This window comes from Hippoglossus stenolepis, chromosome 5 (assembly GCF_022539355.2).
Source record: "Hippoglossus stenolepis isolate QCI-W04-F060 chromosome 5, HSTE1.2, whole genome shotgun sequence".
In the NCBI taxonomy this organism is placed as follows: Eukaryota; Metazoa; Chordata; class Actinopteri; order Pleuronectiformes; family Pleuronectidae; genus Hippoglossus; species Hippoglossus stenolepis.
Window position 1 is genome coordinate 2446607 of NC_061487.1, and position 23366 is coordinate 2469972.

The 23366-nt window shown below is 41.2% G+C and overlaps 3 protein-coding genes across 4 annotated transcripts in view; 2 read left to right on the plus strand and 1 right to left on the minus strand.

Annotated features, from left to right (window-relative positions):
- Window positions 1–3656: 3656 nt before the first annotated feature.
- Window positions 3657–9240, plus strand: coq9 (coenzyme Q9 homolog (S. cerevisiae)). Of its 2 annotated transcripts, none has more exons than XM_035157375.2 (9): window positions 3657–3815; window positions 5180–5414; window positions 5549–5684; window positions 6267–6409; window positions 6674–6758; window positions 6842–7048; window positions 8199–8354; window positions 8612–8665; window positions 8861–9240. In XM_035157375.2, exons 1-9 carry the CDS (start codon window positions 3758–3760, stop codon window positions 8894–8896), a joined length of 1110 nt encoding a protein of 369 aa, XP_035013266.1. In that variant the 5' UTR covers window positions 3657–3757; the 3' UTR covers window positions 8897–9240. The 2 variants fall into 2 exon arrangements, with proteins under 2 accessions (XP_035013266.1, XP_035013267.1); XM_035157376.2 differs by having other exon boundaries at window positions 6842–6946.
- Window positions 9241–9593: 353 nt separating this feature from the next.
- On the plus strand, window positions 9594–13717 carry polr2c (RNA polymerase II subunit C). The gene is made up of 9 exons (XM_035157377.1): window positions 9594–9790; window positions 10862–10911; window positions 11672–11740; window positions 11855–11907; window positions 12226–12354; window positions 12430–12481; window positions 12602–12770; window positions 12873–12947; window positions 13398–13717. The coding sequence occupies exons 1-9, from the start codon at window positions 9705–9707 to the stop codon at window positions 13540–13542; spliced, it is 828 nt and encodes a 275-aa protein (XP_035013268.1). The 5' UTR covers window positions 9594–9704; the 3' UTR covers window positions 13543–13717.
- Window positions 13718–14179: 462 nt separating this feature from the next.
- Window positions 14180–23366, minus strand: part of tdrd12 (tudor domain containing 12) — a 28859-nt gene continuing 19672 nt past the window's right edge. The window contains exons 31-36 of the mRNA XM_035155956.2: window positions 20949–21016; window positions 20789–20855; window positions 20496–20609; window positions 17028–17181; window positions 15743–15803; window positions 14180–15652 (exon numbers count right to left, since the gene is read on the minus strand). Of these exons, the coding sequence (XP_035011847.1) occupies window positions 15579–15652; window positions 15743–15803; window positions 17028–17181; window positions 20496–20609; window positions 20789–20855; window positions 20949–21016 (538 nt within the window). The 3' untranslated portion in view covers window positions 14180–15578. The remainder of the gene's footprint in view (window positions 15653–15742; window positions 15804–17027; window positions 17182–20495; window positions 20610–20788; window positions 20856–20948; window positions 21017–23366) is intronic.

Sequence of the window (23366 nt, forward strand, 5' to 3'; positions counted from 1 at the left end):
ATGTCGTAATTTCTCATAACCACGTACCAGTACCACTGAAATTTAAGCAACAAACTGAGACTGTCATTGAGAAACTACCTGCTCCACAGACTAACTTCACTTCACCACCTCCGAGTCTCTCTCTGACAATTTCAGGCCCTAATAGTCTTGTGCTAAGAATATAACAGGGCACGCTTTACTCACGTGCTCAGTATCCTGGGGCGTAGCCATGTGCACGTTACCAATTGAAAGGTGCGTGCATGTTGATCAATGACAACAGACTTTACAAAATGGCGAAGAAAGTGCAAGGGTGAGTCGACGTATTGGTTCTTTATGAAAGACAACTAAAAACAACATGAGCCTAAGATACATCCTTGAATTTTCGATATCGTTATTAATGCTTGCATTTATTAGGGCCCGAGCACCTCCGGTGGGAGGCCCTATTGTATTTTGAAGGATTTTTATTTCCCTTTTGGGGCTTTTTCAGGGCCTAGACATGCTCAAATTGTTACCAAAGTTTGCAGGAAATTCAAAACCCTAAAAAGTATTTGAATTCTGGAGTAATTTGAAATGGGCGTGGCAAAATGGCTCAACAGCGCCATCTAAGGAAAAGCCCCTCAGTTAGCTTTCACAGATCTTCACAAAAATCGGGACACAAGTGTATCATGACCAGACACACAAAAAAGTCTAGAGGTGCATTGTGAAAAACACAAAAGGAAGCCCACCATTTTAGATTTAGTGGCCATTTTCCACATTTTCCACATTTTTACTTTGACGAACTTGTCCCAAGGCTTTCATCAGATCAACTTCATATTGAGATGAGTGTCATCACAACAAGATAGAGATAAAAACTACCACGGATTTTGAATTTTTGTCACACGGTGTGACCGTGGCGTGGCGTCAAAGTTTGATTACACGCCATCAAAACACAAGGTTCTGTACTCGGAGATATTTGGTCCAATCGAGTCCAAACTAGACATGTAAGACAAAAGACCCGGCCTGATGACATCTACACAGAAATCATGACTTAAAATCATTAAAATTTATTGTTGTTGATGAGGTGGGTGGGCGGAAGGACTAAAGGCTGCATATTACAGTATTTCCATTGACTTTAAACTAGGCCTATAGAATATGGTTAAAAAAAACATTTTTTATTAGTCACAAAAAATACAGTTCACAAACTAGGGCTACGTTGTAGCACTAACGGGCCCGAGCACACGCATTTCGAAGCCTGTTGCGGTTAGTGGAGAGAGCGATCAATGACCAAGCGCACGTCTCCGCGTTGCATGCGTTTTGCGCACTGCGGCAAGGACAAACGCTTCACTTCCTGCGTCCGTCACGCGATGTCGATCCTTGCCTGCTAATTGCTCATTACGGTCCACGCTATCAATTGCACATCACACTGTGAAAAGTTTATGTAAATTGAATGATAGTTGTAAAACAAAGCTTATTTCCTGTTGCCAGTAGGTGGCACCATCAGTATTATTACATGCAGACTAATAGATCTGTTCAAGTAGGGGCTCTGATGTAGCGTGAGTAATTTTGTGTCAATTGGACAATGTTACAACAACTTCATTTTCACACTGATCAGTAGGTGGCGCTATGACCCTGAACTAATATTAATATATGGAGCTGGTCAGGTCAGGATTGTGATCATAGTTTGGGGCCGGTTGGATAATGCAGAGTGGATTTACAAAGTACTTCCTGTTTCATGGCGAATCAGTAGGTGGCGCTATGACACTGAGGAATTATTGACACATAGAGCTGTTCAGGCTTGGACTCTGATCATGTGACAGAAGTTTGGCAGTGATAGAACAATGCACACTGGACTTATGACAACATTGTCTCCTTTGGCGAAGGATGATCCTTCGCCACACCTCAATGTTTACACGGTTTGAGGAAATGTCACAATTCTGACCATGGTCCAATGACTTGTCTCAGCTCATTTGACCTGCATATTGTAAAGCAGCCAGGAGCAGTTCATCAAAGTATAAAACATGTCACTTCCTGTAGCCAGCAGGTGGCGCTGTGATTTTAAGTCATGATTTCTGTGTAGATGTCCTCAGGCCGGGACTCTTGTCTTACATGTCTAGTTTGGACTCGATTGGACCATGTATGTCCGAGATACAGAACCTCATGTTTTGATGGCGTGTAATCAAACTTTGATGCCACGCCACGGTCACAGCGTGTGATGAAATCAAATATACCGAGGTAGTTTATATCTCCATCTTGTTGAGATGACATTCCCAGAAGTTGAAGTTGATCAGATAAAAGCCCTACGACAAGTTCGTCAAAGTAAAAATGTGGAAAATGGCCAAAATGGCCATTAAAGTCAAAATGGCGGGCTTCCTGTTTGGTCTAGCATATCTATCCAAGAGACTTATTTGTTTGTTATGAATAGACACATGTCCCTATCGATTTTTGTAGATGTCGGCCAATCGTAGTGCCGGGGCTGCCCTTTAGGGGGCGCTAGTCAGTTATTTTGCCACGCCCATTCCTTAAAACCATCTGAATGTCTGCAGGGGGGGGGGCTGTTGTTACACAAATGTAGTTTGAGGGAGGTAGAACCTCGAACACCGAAGTTATAGCAATTTCGTGTGTCACGGCGAGTTGATGAAATTTGACGCCACGCCACTATTATGGCGTTTGACGAAAAGTCACAGTAATCTTATGCCTACATTATCAATGTCTTGAGACCCATTTGACACAGTTTGACATGGTTTTGGTCAGTGGATGAGGAGGAATACTTCCAAGTGTAAGACGTTCCAAAAACAAGACATTTCCTGTTGCCACCAGGGGGCGCTGGGATTTCAATTCATAATTTCTGTGTAGATGTCATCAGGCCGGGAATCTTGTCTTACGTGTCTAGTTTGGACTCGATTGGACCAAATATGTCTGAGATACATATTTCGTGTTTTGATGGCGTGTAATCAAACTCGATCTTTGAGGTAGTTTTCATCTCCGTCTTGTTGTGATGACACACATCTCCATATGAAGTTGATCTGATGAAAGCCCTGGGACAAGTACATCAAAGTAAAAATGTGGGAAATGGCCAATATGGCCACTAAAGTCAAAATGGCGGGCTTCCTGTTGCTTTTTTCCAATTGCACCTCAGACCTTTTTTGTTTGTCTGGTCATGATACACCTGGGCTACGATTTTTGTGAAGATCGGTGAAAGCTAACTGAGCGGCTTTTCCTTAGATGGCGCTGTTGAGCCATTTTCCACGCCCATTTCAAATTACTCCTGAATACAATTACTTTTTGGGGTTTTGAATTCCCTGCAGACTTTGGTAACAATTTGAGCATGTCTAGGCCTGAAAAAGCCCCAAAAGGGAAATACAAATCCTTCGAAATACAATAGTAAACTCAAGTTTTAATAATCATATAAATTCTATGAAAATAAATCAGTGGTTTCTTAGCATGTAGCTGCACTCTTGACCTGATGATAGATTACACATGCTGTATTTCCACAGTGTGGAAAAAGTATGAAATATATCCTCATTGGTCTATATTTGTGAGAGTATTCAAAGTATAATGCTTTTTATTTTGTAGATACAATGTGGCAAATGTGAAAGGTGGTAACCACTCTAACGTGCTCGTACCACAACGCCTCACACGCCTGTAACGTAATGCTTAGAGAAAGTGCGCACCGCGACATGAGTGGGGGCTGGTTTGACGGCAGTATTTCCGGTCTCATTCTTATCAGCTTGATCGCTGTGCGTTTGTCAGTGAGTCGCACAGAAGTGACGCAGCTGAAGTGGCAGTAGTGCAGCTCGACATGGCGGCGCTGCTGAGAGCTCTGCGGGTTGGAAGGGCACTGCGGGGGCTGGGAGGCGGTAAGGCCGGGCCGCTGTGTGTCTGTAGCCGCATGTTGACTCCTGTCGGTGCTGTTTCTCTCTGGTTGCATGGTGTTGAAACGAGCTCGCGCTGGCGTTAGCTGTCCCTGCCAATGTCACTTGTCCCAGAAGGTGATCATGAAGGACAACATGATGATGTCTGAGGCTTTAAAAACACAGCATGTCAGGTGGAGGGGTGTTGTTGCTGCAGCGGGGTAGTTGACCTCAACCTTAAGACATGCGTTATATGGTAAACACGTTCCTGCAGCTGGGGGGCGTCTTCTCTGTGGTTATGCAAGCTGTCAAAGTGTTGACCAGGAGCACAGCTACAGCTAAAGTCCAGTGCAGCAGGAAACCCTCCTTCATCAAGGTTGGAATGTGGAGTAACACAGTGTTGACTTGAATGAAACGGACAGGGAAGTCTTATTCTAGCACTTACACACATGACATGTACTCATTATTTTGGTTTGCGGCGCAACAAATCAATTGGTAGAAATCTAAATCTAGTCTCATGGCACACATAAAGCACATGTGCACCACAATTATCAGTGGCCACTTTACACATTGAAAGAAATCCCTTGTTTTCAGGCAGGTGACTGACTCCTATGTAGTTTGTACTTTGAACATTCTGAAGTCTGCTAAATTGAAACGATTGTCAAATGGAACCAATAATAAATCTGCACACAGTATGTAATTAAACACACTAGCTTTATACATGGTAGAAGTGTTGTTATGAATGCCTGAAGCTGGAGTAGATAGTTGATTGTGGAAGGTGTTGCCTGTGGCTGTTCGGGCACCTGGAATATAAGAATCATTCAACAATTGTGACGCGATGCACACTTGCAAAGGACCTTAACGCTGCTGTACACACTCCACACAAAGTTATTAAGACACGTGAGTCACATGGCTGCACAGTAAGTGCTGGTAAAAGAACCTGATTCACATTTACTGTTGCATCAGCAGTTTAAACTTGAATCAGTCTCTAACTCAATCCAAATCCAATCAAACTCCTGTGGAGGGATCTGCAAAGAGCAGTAAGGAGAAGGCTTTTATTAAACCTCAGAAATGGATCAGAGAAGATATGTGTAAACCATCAGTAGAAAAGGTCTGGGTGGTATATTCAGCTCTGAGTGGAAAAACAAAGTTATGGTAGTTCAATGGAGATTTGTGGAGACAAATCTATTTCTATCTGGTCACTGTATTCATTCATTCTTGAGCCATTTGTGAGCTACAGGGGAAAATCACTTATTATTTGGTCTACATAGACAGGTTGTTTTGAGTTCTGAATACAAGATTTCACAATGGAGTTTGGTTCTCTCTGAGTCAAATTCTGAGAAGCTAAACAAAATATTCCTCCCCTCCAGCGGTGGCTGCACCTCCAGCAACACACCTCCAGTGCAGCAGCCTGAGACGAGGCTTCCAGAGCTCATTGCTGAGGCTTCAGGATGACTCCAAATCTGACAGACCTCCAGCCCCCTCATCCACAACCTACCATGAGCACTACCAGACTCACTCATCTGAACAGGACACAACAGCAGCTTCACCGGGAGGTTCTGCAGCTGAGCCAGAAGCAGAGGAGGCTTCCAGGCCAAACACCAGGTCAGCTGGTGCACGCCTTCAGCTGGCAGGATATTTGTTGTGTGCGGTCTACTAACATTACCTATAAGTGTTTGAATTTCAATGTATTGAAGTTTTCTCGCTTTCTGATAACAAATGTGTGTCTGTGTGTTAAGTTACCAGGACCAGGGCGGAGAGCAGGGTGAAGAGTACGAAACAGAGGATCAGCTTCAAGCTCGAATCCTGACCGCTGCTCTGGAGTTCGTCCCGCTGCACGGCTGGTCAATGGAAGCCATTGCATCTGGTGCTGAGGTGAGCTGCAAACAGTTGGAGCACTTAAACTTATCACGCCAGGGTCACATCATCTCACATGTGGCTTAAATGTACTGTTAAAAATGCTTGAACTTGACTCCATGCAGGGGGCACTGGGTTTCCACTGGCTCTTGTGTACCTAATCAAGAGCTGAGAATCTAGAGAACGTTGAATATCAATCAAAAATATTGTACCGATACAGCTGATGTAGAGCTCTGAAACAAAGACAGTCTAACTGTCCAAACCAAATGGAGCTAAATGACATTATGTGACTGCTGCTATGAACCACGGGCAAAGCTGGTGCACCCTTCAGTCCTACAATGCTGCACACTGGATGAAAGATGTACATTTTCTGATTGGACGGGAATGTAGCATCCAAGAACGACTATATGAAGAAAACGTGTAAACTTAATGGAGCTTTATCGTGTAGAGTGATGTCAATGGTTTAAACATAACAACCATTAACCACAGCGTCCCCAGTCCAACCAGGGATCAGCAAGGCAGTTAATGGAGATTTCACTTTGTGTGTGTGTTTGTGTTTGTGTGTGTGTTTGTTTGTTTGTTGATGTACGTCGTCACCAGACACTTGGCCTGTCCTCAGCCTCCACTGGTATGTTCAACAATGGATCTGGAGACTTGGTTCTACATTTCATCGCCCAATGCAACTCACAGCTGACAGAGATCCTGGCTGAACAACACAAGCAGGTCCAGCTTGGCCAGGCCGAGTACGTATACCACACACACACACACACTTTGGTTTTTCTTTTAATTTTAGTGTCTGACGCGTGTTAGAACCACGATCAAAATAGGGGGGAATAGTTGATAGATTTTATTGACTTTAACATTCAGTTTTCTTGAGTTTCATGCAAAGCATTCTCAGCTTTTCATGTCACACAACTCCCTGAAGCTGCTCATTTACATTCTGGGGTTTTTGTAACTAGTACAGTTGATCTCCAAATAGAAAATTGCAGATTTCATCTGTGTTTCAGACCAAAGAAGACTGCTGACTTTCTAAGGGATGCTGTGGAGACCAGACTAAGGATGCACATCCCTTACATTGAAACATGGCCACAGGTAATGTGTGCATAATGATGAGATGCTTTTAGGCCTAAAGCAGAAACTACATTTGATCCTCAACCTTGTGTCTGTGTCCTCAGGCGATGAGTATCCTTCTCCTTCCTCACAACATCCCAGACAGTCTGAAGCACCTCTCCACCCTGGTAGACGACATCTGGTACTATGCTGGAGACCGATCCACAGACGTGAGTGGATCCCATCAGCCTCGATCCCCTCCTTCTTCTGCTCATACCTTCCTGTCCCCCTTTCATCACCATCCCCACAATATCCGGCCTGCCACTCTCCAGGTTACTCCCACTCCCCTCACTAGCGCTCTCTGGCTATGTCCACACTAATGTGCCTTGAGATAATGTATATTATGATTTGGCACTATACAAATAACATTTAATGGAATTTGATTTTAGTTTTAACACACATCACTTTTTTTTATGTTCACACCTGGCGACTACACTACTCCAGAGTTTGCGAAAACACGAAACAGAAACTTTTGGAAACAATGATGTAAAAACCCACATTCTCTTACTTCCTTTTTATTTATTTCTTCCATGTGGGTCCATATTTACCTGTGGAGGTAAAACCAGAGTTTTACACTCAAATACCAGCTTCACCGGCAGATATGTGAAATCTGAGTTATCCCACTGCTAACAACCCAGTACATCTCATCACTCCCCGTTTTCAGATACGCCAGGCGCGTCCTGTCACCAGGGTACCGAATGCGCCCTGACACGCTCCCTGCACACTGGATATTTAACTGCACTTTGCGCCTTGGTGCAAAAAACGGGGCCCTATGTTTTCATTGACTCTTAGTTAGACTGTGTCTGGCCTCAATTGATGCACAGGAATGCACACGATTCTCTTTGTTTGTCATTTACATTTTAGAGAATGTAATTAATATTTTACAGATTAATGATGTATGATGCCTATTTCACCCACCTGAACCCATCTGCTATTAATCAGAAATGTTACTTTTTACGACCTACCCACCCGATCAACCACGTGTCCGTGGGTATAACTGCAATCCATGCATAACTAATCTGTATATATAGTCTACTTGAGACACAGTTCCTAATAATATAAACAGAAATGGTGCAGAATCACAAATCATATGAGAGAAAACTAAAAGTTATTAGAGAACATTACTTACTGTAGGTTGTTCATCTGGAAGGTAATACACTTAGTTGCATGAATTACAAAAGGATATATGACTTTCTTCTGCAAGTGTAGTCAGATCTGTAGTTAGAATTCTTAAAGTAAAATGTTGTAGCAAAGTGCCAATGTCCAAGTTTTATTTTGTTGTTTGACAGCTGTTTTATTGTCGGAGCATTGTGAAGGCTTGTGTGCAAAAATACATAAACTGCTGCCCAGTAGAAATAAAACTGCCTTTTTTTTTTTTATGCGTACGTTGTGAACTTTCTGTACCACCCCTCTCTCATGTAGATGAACTGGTACACCAAACGGGCAGCGCTGACAGGCATCTACAACACCACAGAGCTAGTGATGGTCCAGGATTCCTCTCCAGACTTCCAGGACACCTGGAACTTCCTTGACAACCGCATTCAGGATGTAGTCAACATGGCCAGCACTGCTAAACAGGTAGAGTGCACCCTTGATAAGTAGAAACACCAGCTCCAACTAAACCCTTCAGTGGACTAATTACAAAACTGATCTCAGACTCAGTGTCTTAAGAAGAAATGTCATTATCCTCCTGAACAAACTCTGTTGTCCTGAATATGGATGCAAATAAAGATGCTTTGATACACACGTTCAGAATGAAAGGAGTGGAGCATAGAACGAGTGTTGAACTGTCTTTGGTTGACTGGTGCCGTTGTGTGTTCTACTTTTTTCTCTAGGTGCAGTCGACTGGGGAAGCAGTTGTGCAGGGGCTAATGGGAGCTGCTGTAACCGTGAGTATTTGCCACAGTGATCAACAATCTTTGCTCTTAATTTAAAACATTTCCTCATGATATTAGTATCTGAATCATGCATGAAGATTTATACTGATTTATACAACCAGTGACTCTGCATTTCACAAAGTTTCGAGTTGTTTAAAAATATGAAAAATGTAAAAAAAGATGTGGCTCGTTTCTTGTGTTTTACAGCTGAAGAACCTGACAGGAATGAACCAGAGGCGGTGATGTGAAAACATCTACCACTGATCCTGACAGAGCGTCCAGGTTGTGTCATGAGATGCAGATCAATTCATCTTCTTTTTGCCTTTATTTCTGATTGCCTGTATGAAACGACTGAGGGTTTTGGATTAGGACTCCTGAGTAAGACACTCTCATTTAACACAGGCCATACATCTCTCCCTCTGTTCACCTGCAGGACCAGTGGATTGGTCCGGGTTTCTTTCACTGCCCAACATGTTGTTATCCTGCTCAGATCTTTTTTTCTGTTTGTATAAAACGACACAGATCTGTCATGTTGCTGTTTTGATCAATTGAGACTTCAATAAAGTAGTTTATTATTGTATATTTAACATTTTTGTGTCTTTTAATTATTTAATTAAAATAAAATCACTGAGGGTTGAATTTGAGCAAACAAATCCCGGAGTATTGTTTTGCTGTTTAAAGTCACTATTGTAAACATTCCACTAGGATTATCTATACATAAATCAATGCATACATAATCAGAAAAATTTGACTTTAAATTCGACACAGGGAAAATCTTATCTAGACAAACTAAGCTTTAGCTTTTCAAAATGAAGATTGCATGCTTTTATTTTGAAAAGGTGTTTCCAGTCACCGATGACCCGGATACGAAATAAAGTCCCACCCCCCTGCCCGAGCGAGAGACCAATCACTAACCAGCTTGACATTTCCTGGCCAATGAGCGGGCAGTAATTACTTCCTGTGGAGGCAGTGGAGCTTGTGAATGAGTCTCAACTACAGACTGTTTATAAAAAGGTCTCAACGTTAGTTTTCCAGTTGTGTGACTGTAACGATGCCGTATGCGAACCAACCGACGGTGAAAATCACTGACCTCACAGACGAAAATGTCAAGTTCGTCATTGAAAACACCGACTTAGCGTAAGTATCCGTTTACTGGTCCATTCACTGAGGCTGTGCGCGGCAGAGAGCGGCCATTGCTCTCCTCAGCACCAAAACAATGCAGCTGTGACTCCACATGTTGAATAGATCTTCTCTCAGCGAACTGTGTGAGGTCTATGATCTACCGACATCTGCAGAACAGACATCTGAACATTGTTTGAAGCTGGAATACGTGAAGGTTTGAGCTCTGAATCTCTCTTCTTGGGTCTCTCCACCAATCAGAAAAAACTCTTTACAGCCATGCATGAATATTTCCTCCATGTTTCACGGAGTGAAATGTTTTCATTCAGGATGTGAATGAAATATGAACGAACCCATCTGAAATATAGTCAATAAAACCTGGTGAGTCTGGTGTATGTCAGTATACAGTGATACTTAAGAGATTTCTGCCTCAGCAGATGAGAAGTAAACTCCATCTGAGAAAACAGCCTTTAAAATATGTATAGTGATTGAAATCTAGAGACACAAACAGGCAAAGTATAGTGAAATAACGACAATGTGTACTTTAGATTTTGTTTTTATTATTCAGAAAGAAAAAAGTAGCCCAAGTCTGAAGGCTTTTTACATTTCCAGAGTGAATGAAGGGATGTGGAGAGAGGAGACAGAGAAGGTCAGGAGGGGACAGTTGAATCAGAAACCTCTAGAAAGTAAAGAATCGATTCAAGATTTGAAGAAAAATATGAAGGAGGGACAGGAACAGATTCAGGAGCAGCTCTAGAATCTGCGGATATGAGAGACACGGAGACGACAGGGAAACTGCTGAGGTCTTATTTAACAAGGGCTTGGGGTTGAACCATTGAATATTCAGAGAAGGCGTTCAGTTGTTGTAACTTAACAGTGATTGTCACTTTCTGTCTCCAGTTTGGCTCCGCCCACATAGTACATCACTGTGTCCAAAACACAAAAAGCATCTTTTAACAATTGATATCAAGTATGTAAATACTTAGTATTGGATGGAGACCAGATTTGGATAAAAGGTTAATTTCCAGTGGTTTGTAATGTTCCCAGTTCAATGCATGTTCTGGTCACACTGCACTTTCTCCTTTTCAGGGTTGCAAATTCCATCCGTCGTGTCTTCATGTCAGAGGTTCCCACTATAGGTAAAGGAGCTTCTTGTTTGGCTAGATTTACTTTTCAACATAAGAGCCAAAGACGCTGCAGTAGAGTTCGGCTTTGGCATTTTACATATAAAATGGGTCATCACATCTGTTATCATAAATAAAAACCATGTTCCTGAGAAGTGTTTCTCCTGGCCTCTATTCTAAATGATGTGTGTGAGAAAAGCTGGCCTGTTGCTGTACAGTACATATTTGTGGGGGGCTAATCATGACTCAGTCTGAGAGAATGGGTAATAGAAAACATTTTGGCCCATATACAGTTCAGTCACAGTTGATTTAGCTGCAAATGTAATTTTGAACAAAATGTTCTCTTCCACACATACCACTTATTAATTAAACACTGGTATTGACCCAAAGCCCAGTTATCAGTGTCTGCATGGGCACTGAAACAGTCAGATCAGTGCATCCCTAATATTAACAGAACAGGTTTATTACCTGCCACGACGAGGATTACCCATAATTAACTGTATAACTTAAAGCCATTAATTTCCCACTGGGACACACCTAGCTTCAGTCCTGTCCAGTGATCGTCCAAATATCAACTACATAGATACAAACCTACAGCTTGTCATTCACCTGCATAAATTATATATTATTCTGAAGTACACTGTAACTGAGTGCTGTAAAGAAGTGGTTTAGGTGATGGGAGGGGAAATGTAGTCTGCAACACTTTGTCCAACCAGTAATGTGTCACAAAAACTCTAAATGAATAACTTCAAGTTGCATTACTGTTATTTTACAGCAATAGATTGGATCCAGATCGATGCCAATTCCTCAGTACTGCACGATGAGTTCATAGCACACAGAGTTGGTAAGTACAGTATTATGTGATGAGCCACCAATGTGACGTGGCAGTAATTCTATAATTTGTTATAGTGTTACAATATTCATGTGAATATTGAATCGATGTTTCCTGTGTTGCCAGGTCTCATACCTCTCACAAGTGATGACATTGTGGACAAGCTGCAGTATTCTAGGGTGAGTGCACTGGCATCTGTCATTAATGTGGTAGCCCAGTGACCCTTAAATGTAACTTCATTAATAATGGACTTTCTGCTGGTAGTGAAACACAAGTCGGACTCTAAAACTACACATATACATTGATCATACCTGGTTTATCTTGCCGACCGCTGCTGTAGTTTATTAAAGGACATAGAATTTCAACCTTGCCACAGACTGAAGGCCCACTGCCCCCCTGACTGCCAGAGTGCTGGGTGCCTTTTTTATACCAAAGTTCCTGGTAAGTGTTTACTGAGGGGCAGACCTAATTGCCCACTGTATCTGTTCCTCATGCAGGACTGTACCTGTGATGATTTCTGTCCAGAGTGTTCTGTTGAGTTGACACTGGACGTTCGATGCACCGACGATCAGACGCGCCACGTCACCTCACGTGACCTTCTGTCCAACAACCCCAGAGTTATCCCGGTGAGTCCTCTTTTCTTATAAGTTATAACATGTGTGCAGAAGTAAAGAGCTGACGGCTTTAACATGGCTTTCCAGGTGACTTCCAGGAGTCGAGACAATGATCCCAATGACTACGTCGAACAATATGGTGAGCTGAAAGTCATCTTGGGGGAGAATAATGAGTTGTTAAGCTCTTTGCCACATGTTAAACATTGATCTGCTCCGTCCTCTCTCTGCTTCCTCCTGTTGTCATTCACTGACACAACAGATATTTTGCTGGTGAAGCTTCGTAAAGGTCAGGAACTGCGACTCAGGGCATACGCAAAGAAAGGCTTTGGTAAGGAGCACGCCAAGTGGAACCCAACAGCAGGGGTGTCCTTCGAGTATGACCCAGACAACGCACTACGGCACACAGTCTTCCCACGACCTGAGGAGTGGTGCGTTACTGTGCTATACACCAGAGAATAACTTCTCACAACCCAAAACCAAAATGGTTGTGCACATATCTTAACTAAATGTGACATCATTCTCATTTCTAGGCCAAAGAGTGAATACTCAGAGATTGAGGAGGATGAGGTTCAGGCTACCTATGACCCCAATGGAAAACCAGAAAGGTGAGGAAAGAATTTTCTTTACACTGTGGTAAATGTGAAGTAGGGTTTGGTGACAAATATATCATCTATCAGTGATTGGCTGAGTCCACCGTTAGTGGGGGGGGTTATCAAGTCATTTTATTTGCTAGTATAATCATCTACCTCAGAGGATTCAATCCACTGCATAAATTAAACTACTGACTGGCACTTATATATTATTTTAAATTATAATCATTCATTCCATCCTTACTCTTCACATTCACATTTCTCTCTTGCGCTGACTCGCAGACACACACCAACACACTCAGTTTAAATATTGATTTGTTTGTAGCCACCACCACAAATCAACACTGATCACCACATAGTGATTGATACTATTCTTTAGAGTCTAATCTTTCTTTATATTGCGCGCGTTCAATGCAATTATCTGAACTGCAACAAGACGCATCCACAGCTCTTTCTCCTTTACAGATTCTTTTACAACGTGGAGTCATGCGGCTCTCTGCGGCCAGAGACCATCGTCATGTCAGCACTGGCCGTCCTCAAGAAGAAGCTGAGTGACCTGCAGACGCAGCTCAGCCATGAGATCCAGAGTGATGTGCTCACCATCAACTGAAGGCGTCTCGCTAACTTTGTAATGATCACATGGCACCGTCCCATTCATGTCTGTGGAATTTATGGATTCTTCCAGACCCTGTGCAGGGGAGTTAGTCTCAGAATGATCCAACTAAAGTTGTGTTGCCTTTAGTGAATCATTGGATTGTGTTAAATAAATCTGTTTTTGAAGAACATTTTTTCCGAGATTCTAATTTCTCAGTGGGTTTAAGATTACTTTGGTTTTATCCGCACATACTTATTGGTTTATTACAGATTTCAGCATTATGGTGTCTATGTGCCAATATTAAAACATTTAATAAAACAATGCAGAAGATTTGTGGTATTTTAAAAAAATATTAGGAGTGTAATATGTATGTGTCGTCTGCTAGATGACGTTTGAGAGTATTCTTGGTTTCACCAGAAAAAAGTTATAAATCTACAGTGTTGTTCACTTCACTTTCAAAGTTTCAACTGACTATACTATGGCTTTAAAAACTAAATTACAACCAATAAAAACACACCAAATAATCAGTTTGTACTGTGACACTTGAAACTTCACAGAGAACCAGAATGAGCTCTTGCAGTATTTTTTCAGAGGGGGAGGAAAACAGCCAGACAAGTTTAAGAGCAAACAATAATATGAAAAGACACATGACTGAGTTCCCCCTTAAATAAACTTTATCAATCTTTATATGGAACAGAGAAATAGTCATAACAAAAATATACAAAACTGTAGGGGTTTGAACCTCCTCTCAACCACAAATACACCATCATTTAATGGCCCCGTTCACCTTCACTTCAAAAGTTGAGTCCACAAAACACTTCTGGAGTTTCAGGGGTAAACAGTGTTAGAGCAGAATCCAATACAACTGAACTAACTGTTGACCAAAGCTCCAGACGTAATTAAACAGAAAAAAACATAACATGCCTCCATACGGCTCGTGTGGTGTCATCTAACTGTCCGTAAGCCCCGACATTCAAATTCAACATCATTTACACCAAGTTTTAAGCCTAAATGTCCGCTGATATCTTCAGACGAGGTGCGTTTAGTGACCGTCGGACATGCTAACGTACGCTAGCTCGGCACTTCTGGTGGACTTTTAGGCTTAAAACATGGTGTAAATGACGCCATTTCGAGTCGAATATGAATGTCGGGGCTTGCGGACACTTGACACCACATGAGCAGTATGGATGTTTTTCCTGTTTTCTGTCAGATGTGTCATATGCCAATTAAATTCACATCGCCCAACCCTACTTATAATCGTACTTTGATGATCTGGATCTTCACTACCGCAAAAACTGGAGGAGCTACTCATAGCTGGAAGTGATAGAATTACATAAAGGCAGCTCACAAAACATAGAAAATAAATAAATAAACCTATTGGAAAAAGTCCTGGATATATAATGACATGTCTTATGACTTATTGTTTGTTATTGTAAGTCTGACCCACATTGATGGGGTGGACAAGGAAATAGAGGCATTTATCCATATAATGAAATGCAATTAAACAGGACCACAATCTGCAGCCTACAAAATTACCATGAAGTTGAATAATCTACAAAGAAGAGCACAGGCTTCATGAAAGAGGGATTTATAGCTGGACTGTTTCATTTGTTTTCATGAGATTGAGATTTATCATGACAGAGCTTCTATCTAGAAATGAAAAATGGCAACAGTAGTAAAAAATAAATAGGGACCTATTTTCTAAATGGAAAAAACTGAACCCTTTGGTATTCTTCTTTTCTTAGTCACATGGAGGTGAACAGATTCTGACAAAAGTTATGGATGAACACTTTGATAACATTTAACTGTGACAGTCACATTGCATGTCGCATTATACTTGAGACAAATTTATAAATCTGACTTTTAGCAGTACCTAAATGCTTAAATCTCAAAGTTCTGAAACGTTCAGTTAATTCACTGCAGAAGTTTCTATTCACAGAACCCTGACAGTACAATCCTCATTATTGAGGTCGTCAATGGTCACAACACAATGTATGACAAAAATATTCCTGTGATCCTTAGATTGTAATAGATAACCAGAGTGTTTATCTTCAGTCACTCTCACTGCCACTCTCTGAGTTCACATAACAGTTATCCTCTCCTGTGTTCCCCACAAACCACAGACCTGGAGACCAAAACACAAAAAGTATACATCGGTTTAATGTAGCAAAAAAATCAGATTTTTTTCTCAGGTTTAACAGACTATGGTTCTTACCATTTGGTGCTTTGTCTTCATTCTCTTCAAAATGCTCCATATCATAACTCACAAAAATATTCTGTAAGAGAAAATACAAAATATACAGCAGTCTTGGGATTTTTATATTTTAGGGGCAAGGCCATTTGGCCTTTGGTGGAACAGTTTTTGGGGCACAAAGATCATTTAGTGAAATTAAAGGATTTGGAATAACAAATACATATTAAAAATATTACTTGACTTGTATCAGACATTTTTGTTAAATGACATCTACTTCTCCCTCATTCAAATTTTCCTAAATAAACTGTTGCTAATTAGATAACAGTGAAGTTAAGTTTAAAACATTCAACTGTATGAACATGAAAAAAATGAAACATGTCAACTTCGGACTTCAAAATATAATTTTTGTATGTCTGATTATGTGCTAAATAGTGTGAGAGCAGAGCGGAGCAGAAGCACTGCACACAGCTCTTAAGATGCAGTGATACAAAGAACACAATGGCCATAGGTCATACAATGATTTACAGGGCATCACAGTCAGGGCCATCGTGGTCATCATGAAGTTCTTACCCTAATAAACAGCTGAAAATACATCCAGAAATAAATTCTAAAAAGAATCGAATATAAATAGAATGACAACAAGAAATGTCAAAAGGCGATCATTTTAGCAAACTGCTCCATCATTTAAATTTTGGTGCAATGTTGTTGACAGGGTTTCTGTCGTGGCACATACTGTGATATGGTTGGGGAATATAATGCAAACTAATTAACCTTTTTTGTTTACATATTTTGACTTGGATGTTATTATTCACCTGAAGCTTATTAAACTAGCTTTACATTTATAGTGGGAGTGATCAACACATCATGATTGAACCAAACTTGTCACAACACATTCTGTTGGAGGATGAAAAAAGTGCAATCCATGATACTAACATACATATAGCTTTGCCTAACTGCTTTACTTAACTTTAAATAGAATATAGTTTTGCAGATTACATGTCTTATAGTTTGAACTATGAAATAAAAAACAAGTTTTATTACATTAGTAAAGTAATGAGGGATTAACTGGTTGAAAGCTGGAGCAGTGCAAGTGGCTTGTTTTGTCTTCTGATATTGCAACACAAGATAGTGGATGTGTGAATCACATTTCCGAGGTGTAACATCCCTAAATAGTACAGCTTAGAATAGTACAGTATGGCAGAGTATAATAGTATATTGCATTATTGTCAGTACTTTGATGCTTTCCAGACTTTTCAATACCAGCAGTATATTTCTGAGGTGGACCAAACAAATGTAACTCCAGTACCTTGTTCCTGAGTAGTTTTTCCCAGTGCCCCTGCTGTTGTTTGACCAGTTTGAGGACAGGCTCATTGGACTTCATTTCCCAGCAGCAGCGGTCCACAGCGATGTTGCCCTGAAGCTCCAGCTCAGCTCTGTAGGACTGACTGTTCACTCTGCCACTGAGCACAATCAGCAGAGAGGGAGAATGTTAATCTGATCACACAGAAAAACGAGGACTTACTTCACTGTTCTTTCTTTTTGCTATTTTGCACCAAGAGATGTTAATTTAGTGTTATGAACTAGGGCTGCACCTATCGATTGTTTTTTATTACTCGATAAATATAATAATGAATTTATCAAAAATAAAATAAAAAAAACTTGTGTCATTTATATATATTTAATCATCTTTTCTTAAATACAAACAAATCTGACAAAAAACTAAGTATGCAGTGCAAGGCATTATTCCACAACAAAAAATAGCCCAGCCTGAACTGCTAATCAGTCTTTTACAGTCTCACATCTCTCAAGTGCCAGAGCTGGTTCCATTCAAGTAAAAGGAATATATCAATCTACAGTAAGCTGTCCAACAACAAAATAAATGAAAACCAAAGTAAAATTCAAGTAACTTACTGGAGGAATATGAACAAAATTATCTTAAAGTGGCCTAGTAGTTGTATCAATGTCTGTATGAAGTCTAAAACTGGCAAACTAACAAATAAAATAAAGAAAGTACAATTCAATAGTATTTCAACAATGTTTATCATAAATTTTCACATTGAACTGGAGGGTACTCTAATAATAAAATAATAAAATATTGGGGACCAATGCTATATGATCGTTTGCTATTTTTCCCGCTTCAACTTGCTCTTCAGGTGAGTCGTATTTATGCGTCGCCCCATCCCTATTATGAACTGCACTGATCTTCTCCTCTGTGCTTCTATAGACTGTAAAACACAATCCACAGGTATGCCTGTCTGTCCTCGCCTCTCTTCAGAATGACTCAAGTCCTCTGGCAGTCTGATAGTCAAGTCCATCAGAGGGTAATAAAGTCTGAGACCACCATGTGAACTAGTGTGCCATACAAATTTTCATTTGATTTTGTGGTGTAGCTGGTGTATGTTTGTCGAAGCCAAAATGCAGTTAAGCTGTGAAACCTATGACAGAAAATAATCTATTGTTAAACTAACTGAATAATCAATGTAGTGGGAAACTTGAAAAGGTAAGATTGTGAGGTCTTCAAAAATGAGGACAGAAAATTTTACTCATTTAGGAAAAGTATCAGTCCAAAACAGCTGAGCAGGTGTCTGTGTGTGTCTGCGTGTCAGCATGAGAGAGAGAGAGAGAGAGGAGTGAGCGAGCGAACGGAGTAAGGAAGGACTGAATGCATGAATATATAATATACTGTATATGAGAATATATGACCCGGAGGTTTTAGCCAACTACAGACCGATATCCAACCTCCCCTTCTTGTCTAAAATCCTTGAAAAAGTTGTAGCCAATCAGCTGTGTGAGTTTCTCCAGGAAAGTAAAGTATATGAAGACTTTCAGTTGGGGTTTAGAGCTCATCACAGCACGGAGACAGCCTTGGCAAAAGTCAATAGACGACATTGCCCTTACTTCCAATGAAACAGTCAGGAACTTGGGAGTGATCTTCGATCCCGATTTGTCCTTTAATTCTCACTTAAAACAAATTTCTAAGACCGCCTTCTTTCACTTGCATAACATCTCAAAAATCCGACATGTCCTTTCTCAAAAAGATGCAGAAAAACTAGTCCACGCCTTTGTTACATCCAGACTTGATTATTGTAATTCCGTATTATCAGGCTCCAGCAGTAAGTTGTTAAAGACTCTGCAGCTTGTCCAAAATGCTGCAGCACGTGTCCTGACAAGAACCAGGAAAAGAGACCACATTTCTCCTGTGTTAGCTTCACTACACTGGCTTCAGGTTAAATCTAGAATAGAATTTAAAATTCTCCTCCTCACCTTCAAGGCCCTTAATAATATGGCACCATTATACCTCAAAGAGCTGTTAGTACCTTATCAACCCACTAGAGCACTGCGCTCCCAGGATTCAGGCTTACTTGTCGTCCCTAAAGTCTCTGGAAGTAGAGTAGGAGCCAGAGCTTTCAGCTATCAAGCTCCTCTCCTGTGGAATCATCTCCCACTTTCAGTTCGGGAGGCAGACACCATCTGTCCGTTTAAGAGTAGGCTTAAAACCTTCCTTTTTGATAAAGCTTATAGTTAGAGCCGGTCCAGGCTTGTCTTGGACCTGCTCTTAGTTCTGCTGCTATAGGTCCAACTCCTTCGTCTTCTCTATCCTTATCATATCAAAGAAATTAATATCTCATCAATACATGTTCCTGACTTGACTTCTTCCCCGGAGTCCCTTTGCCTTATCGTCCGCAGATCCAGGGCCGCGGCTGCGGCCACATTGTGGATTATGATGGTGGATCGCGTATCAGAGATCGAGATCGTAATGGTGGATTCTGTCGATCCTGTATCATGTTGGCATCTGATAATGGTGGTGGACCACGATTGAGGTGGCAGCTGATGGTGGATCCTGATGGCGGCAGTGGACAATGACTGTGGACTATAGTGGCATCCGATCTTGATGGTGGATCATGATCGTGGTGGCTGCTGACCATGGACTATGATTACAACAAGACTGCTTGATATACAATATTTCTCCTCAGATACTCGACCATTACTGACAATAATCCATCAATTCATTGACCTTCCATTATGCTACAAAGTGTTTATTCTAATCAATGCTGCAAATACCCTTATCTTTCTGATGTTCTCCATTACACGTGGCATCTATTGCACTTCTGTCCGTCCTGGGAGAGGGATCCCTCACATGTGGCTCTCTCTGAGGTTTCTACCTTCTTTTTACCCTGTTAAAGGGGTTTTTAGTAGTTTTTCCTTACTCTTGTTGAGGGTTAAGGGCAGAGGGTGTCACACCTTGTTAAAGCCCTATGAGACAAATTGTGACTTGTGAATAGTCACAACAACAAAAAAATGGATTGATTGATAATAAGGGTCAGTAGCTAGGTTAATTATTTAGAGAGTTGAATGAATTCTTAAGGAGGCAGACCGTTATATTAGTAAGATAAAATGGCGAACATTTCCCGAACACCCCCCCTCCCAAAATAAATTCATAACAAATCAAGCGACGATGGACTCAGCCAATCACAGATATAGGATATTTTCGTCCAATGTCCCAAAAAAGAAATGTAACAGATCAATGATATATGAGATTATATCATTAACTTTGACTCAGAACTATGTTTGATGTTTCCTTAATATGGAACCACTGGTATTTTTCTTGGCCATGGTTTAAGCTCAGGTTTGTGTGTTTAACTCACACAGAAATAGCATGCTAAACATGTGCCCACTCCCACCTGTGTGAAGTGCTCTGGATAAAAAGCTCCAGTGAATGTTTGATGTGATGTGAAGGAGGTAAGTGATCACTGGTGGTCTGCTCCTGACAGACCTGTAGATGACCCTGTCAGGGTAGAAGTCACAGCGCTGACTCTCTGCGTTCATCAGCTTCACTGTTACAATCATAGCGTCGGGTGTCTGGTACCAGCGGATCTGAGGATGGAAACTGAAACAACCAAAGTAAAAACAAATATATTTAACCTTTAGTTATAAAAATCAACCACCTTGTTTCTATAGCACTAAACAACTGATGTTACATGTCTGTAGTCTGAATCATTTTTGTAAACACAAGTGAAGAAATTACAATAACATTTTTTTTAATTATCCAGATAACTTGTCTTGTACCTTTTTTTCTCGTACTGTTTTTCATTAGTGCTGATGGTGACCTGCTGGCTTTTACTTTCATTGCCACCTGCAGGAAAACACGTTAGTATATCCAAAAATCGAATAGTGTAAATTAGGATAAAACCTGTGAAAGCTGAAGAGAATAGAAATGTATTTTTACCACTATCACAGGAGTTGAGACAAGCAGCCAGGTTGGTCGTGGGACAAAGTTCTCCTCCATCTCTGTTCCTGTAAATCAACAAGTTTAGTTAAAGGGGACATAGCATGCAAATTCCACTTTGTTAGTGCTTCTACAGGTTAATGTGGGTATCTGGCATGTCTACCAACCCAAAAACTCTGGGAAAAAAACACTCGCGCGTTTTGTTATAGTTCCTCTAAGTCAGAAACGTCATGCTTGAGCGACTCGATTGCGCTTCCTGGTTTTGTGTCGTAACAAGGTACTGGAAGTCTCCCTACATGGTCTTGGCCCACCCCCCACCTCATCCCCCCCGTCCCCCACACTCATTACGCGGGTTTACACCGGAGGCAGCGAGGCAGCGAGGCAGCGCAGCGCCGTTCCCAAGCGCACAGCCGCCTGGCTGTTCACCGCAGGACGAGCATTTCTCCGCTGGTCAGCCCGCGATTCACTCACATGTGGCATTTGTCTGGATCGTTGGGACTGGGAGGCTGCAGCAGTTGCTCGGGCGCGACCGCTCGCTCTCCCGTGCGTGAGCTGGAATTTGTGTCAGCGCCACACAGCCAGCAGTGTGGAAGACCTCCGCAGTGTTCAGCACTACCGTACGTTATTAACACCCGGACAGCGAAGCGCCACTGCGGGCAGCGCAGCGCCGTTCTCAAGCGCGCAGCCGCCTGGCTGTTCACCCAGGCCGAGCATTTCTCCGCTGGTCAGCCCCATAGACTGTATATATAAGGTCAGCCCGCGATTCTGCTTTCTCCGCTTGTTGTTGTACCCGTTGAATGTCGGGGTTCAGGGTAAATGATGGTCTTCATAGCCCCCTCTCTTTCTCTCTCTGTCTATCTGCTTGTGTGCTTGTAGTGGATGGGCAGAGGGGACATTTAATTATGTGATTGGGAAAATTAAAACTCCAGGACAACAGAAGGGAATACAAAGTATGGGATGCATATTTGATAATTTATATCATATAAAATATGTAATTTATATCGTTTAAAATCATGGGGGAGAGGGGAGCTGGCTCATTAGCATTTAAAGGAACAGGCACTCAAAACAGGTCACTCTGTGGAGGGCTGTTTTATACAGGGTAAAAAGGGTGCTGTTTGAAATGATCCTTGTGGTATTTTGACCAAAGTATGTTACAGACATTTCATTAAGACCCCAAGGAACCATATCAACTTGTGGTAAAATGGGCATGCTATGTCCCCTTTAAATCCACAAGTCAGGCAGACTGTGGTTAAAGACACTCGTGCCCTCTTGATATTTTGAATATTTCTGACTGTTTAAATTTGTGTGTGATGATTGTTTTCTGTGACTGGACTGTCTTATGATGCTGATGTATGTGCTCAGTGCTGTTCATATACAGTATATAATTATGTTCCAAAATTTGTATGATCTTGTGAATTTAAATGTTTTTTTAAGGTGGCTGTTGGAACTTGGAGGTTTACATCTGGTTCGCCATTAGATTACATAGATCATGTGATCCCTGATTACTCAACCTGGCACGATAATCTTAATATCCTGTCGTGTGATGCACCATTATTTTCAAATGCACAAATACAAGTTCATGTTTGAGATTAACTAGAAGAACATGAGTGAAGTTTCTCATGTGTGTGATGCATCTTAATGTAAAAAACTGTTTTAAAACTCCTGTATTCTGAACCTGGCTTAACGAACAGTCTGCTACCTCCTAAAGATAACCAGAGTGTTAAGAAGCCAAATGCAGGCACTAACACTTGGCTGGTAATGAATTTGATGTGAAAAACAAAAACAAAAACAAAACGGGATTATGGTGGTGAGCAAAGAAACACCAATTAATCCATCGACGGAAAACAGAACTGAAACACAAGGAAGGCAATAGGACACAGGAAACAGATGAACTGACAAAGACAAAAGGGAGGCACAGAGACAGTTGCTGTGTCCGAAATCACCCACTCATTCACTAACCCCCACTTTACTATACAAGGGCTTCTATATAGAGCACTATATAGTGAGCTCATAAGAATAAGCAAAAAACGCTTTCGGACACTACTCTGTGTTAATGATGTTATCGTCGCAAGATATTGACGTAAAACAAAAATTTACATCGGCCGGTGAAAAATCCCACAATAAATTTTCATTGTTTATTTTAAACTTAGTCTCAATACTATTAGGTAAAAACATGTTGAATGAAAATCTATAAATGTAGAAATAAACTTGTTTGCCGCAGTTTGTGCTGTGACGGCTCCTGCTGCCCTCTCTCATCTTCCCGCCGCGAGTGCAATGCATGATGGTAAATATTGCTTGGTTAGTGACCATCAGTTGTACAATATTTTTCAAGATTTACTATAAGAAACAATGAATGCACTATATAGGGAATACAAAATATCACTAAACATTCAACATCACAAACAAATGGCGAACTCA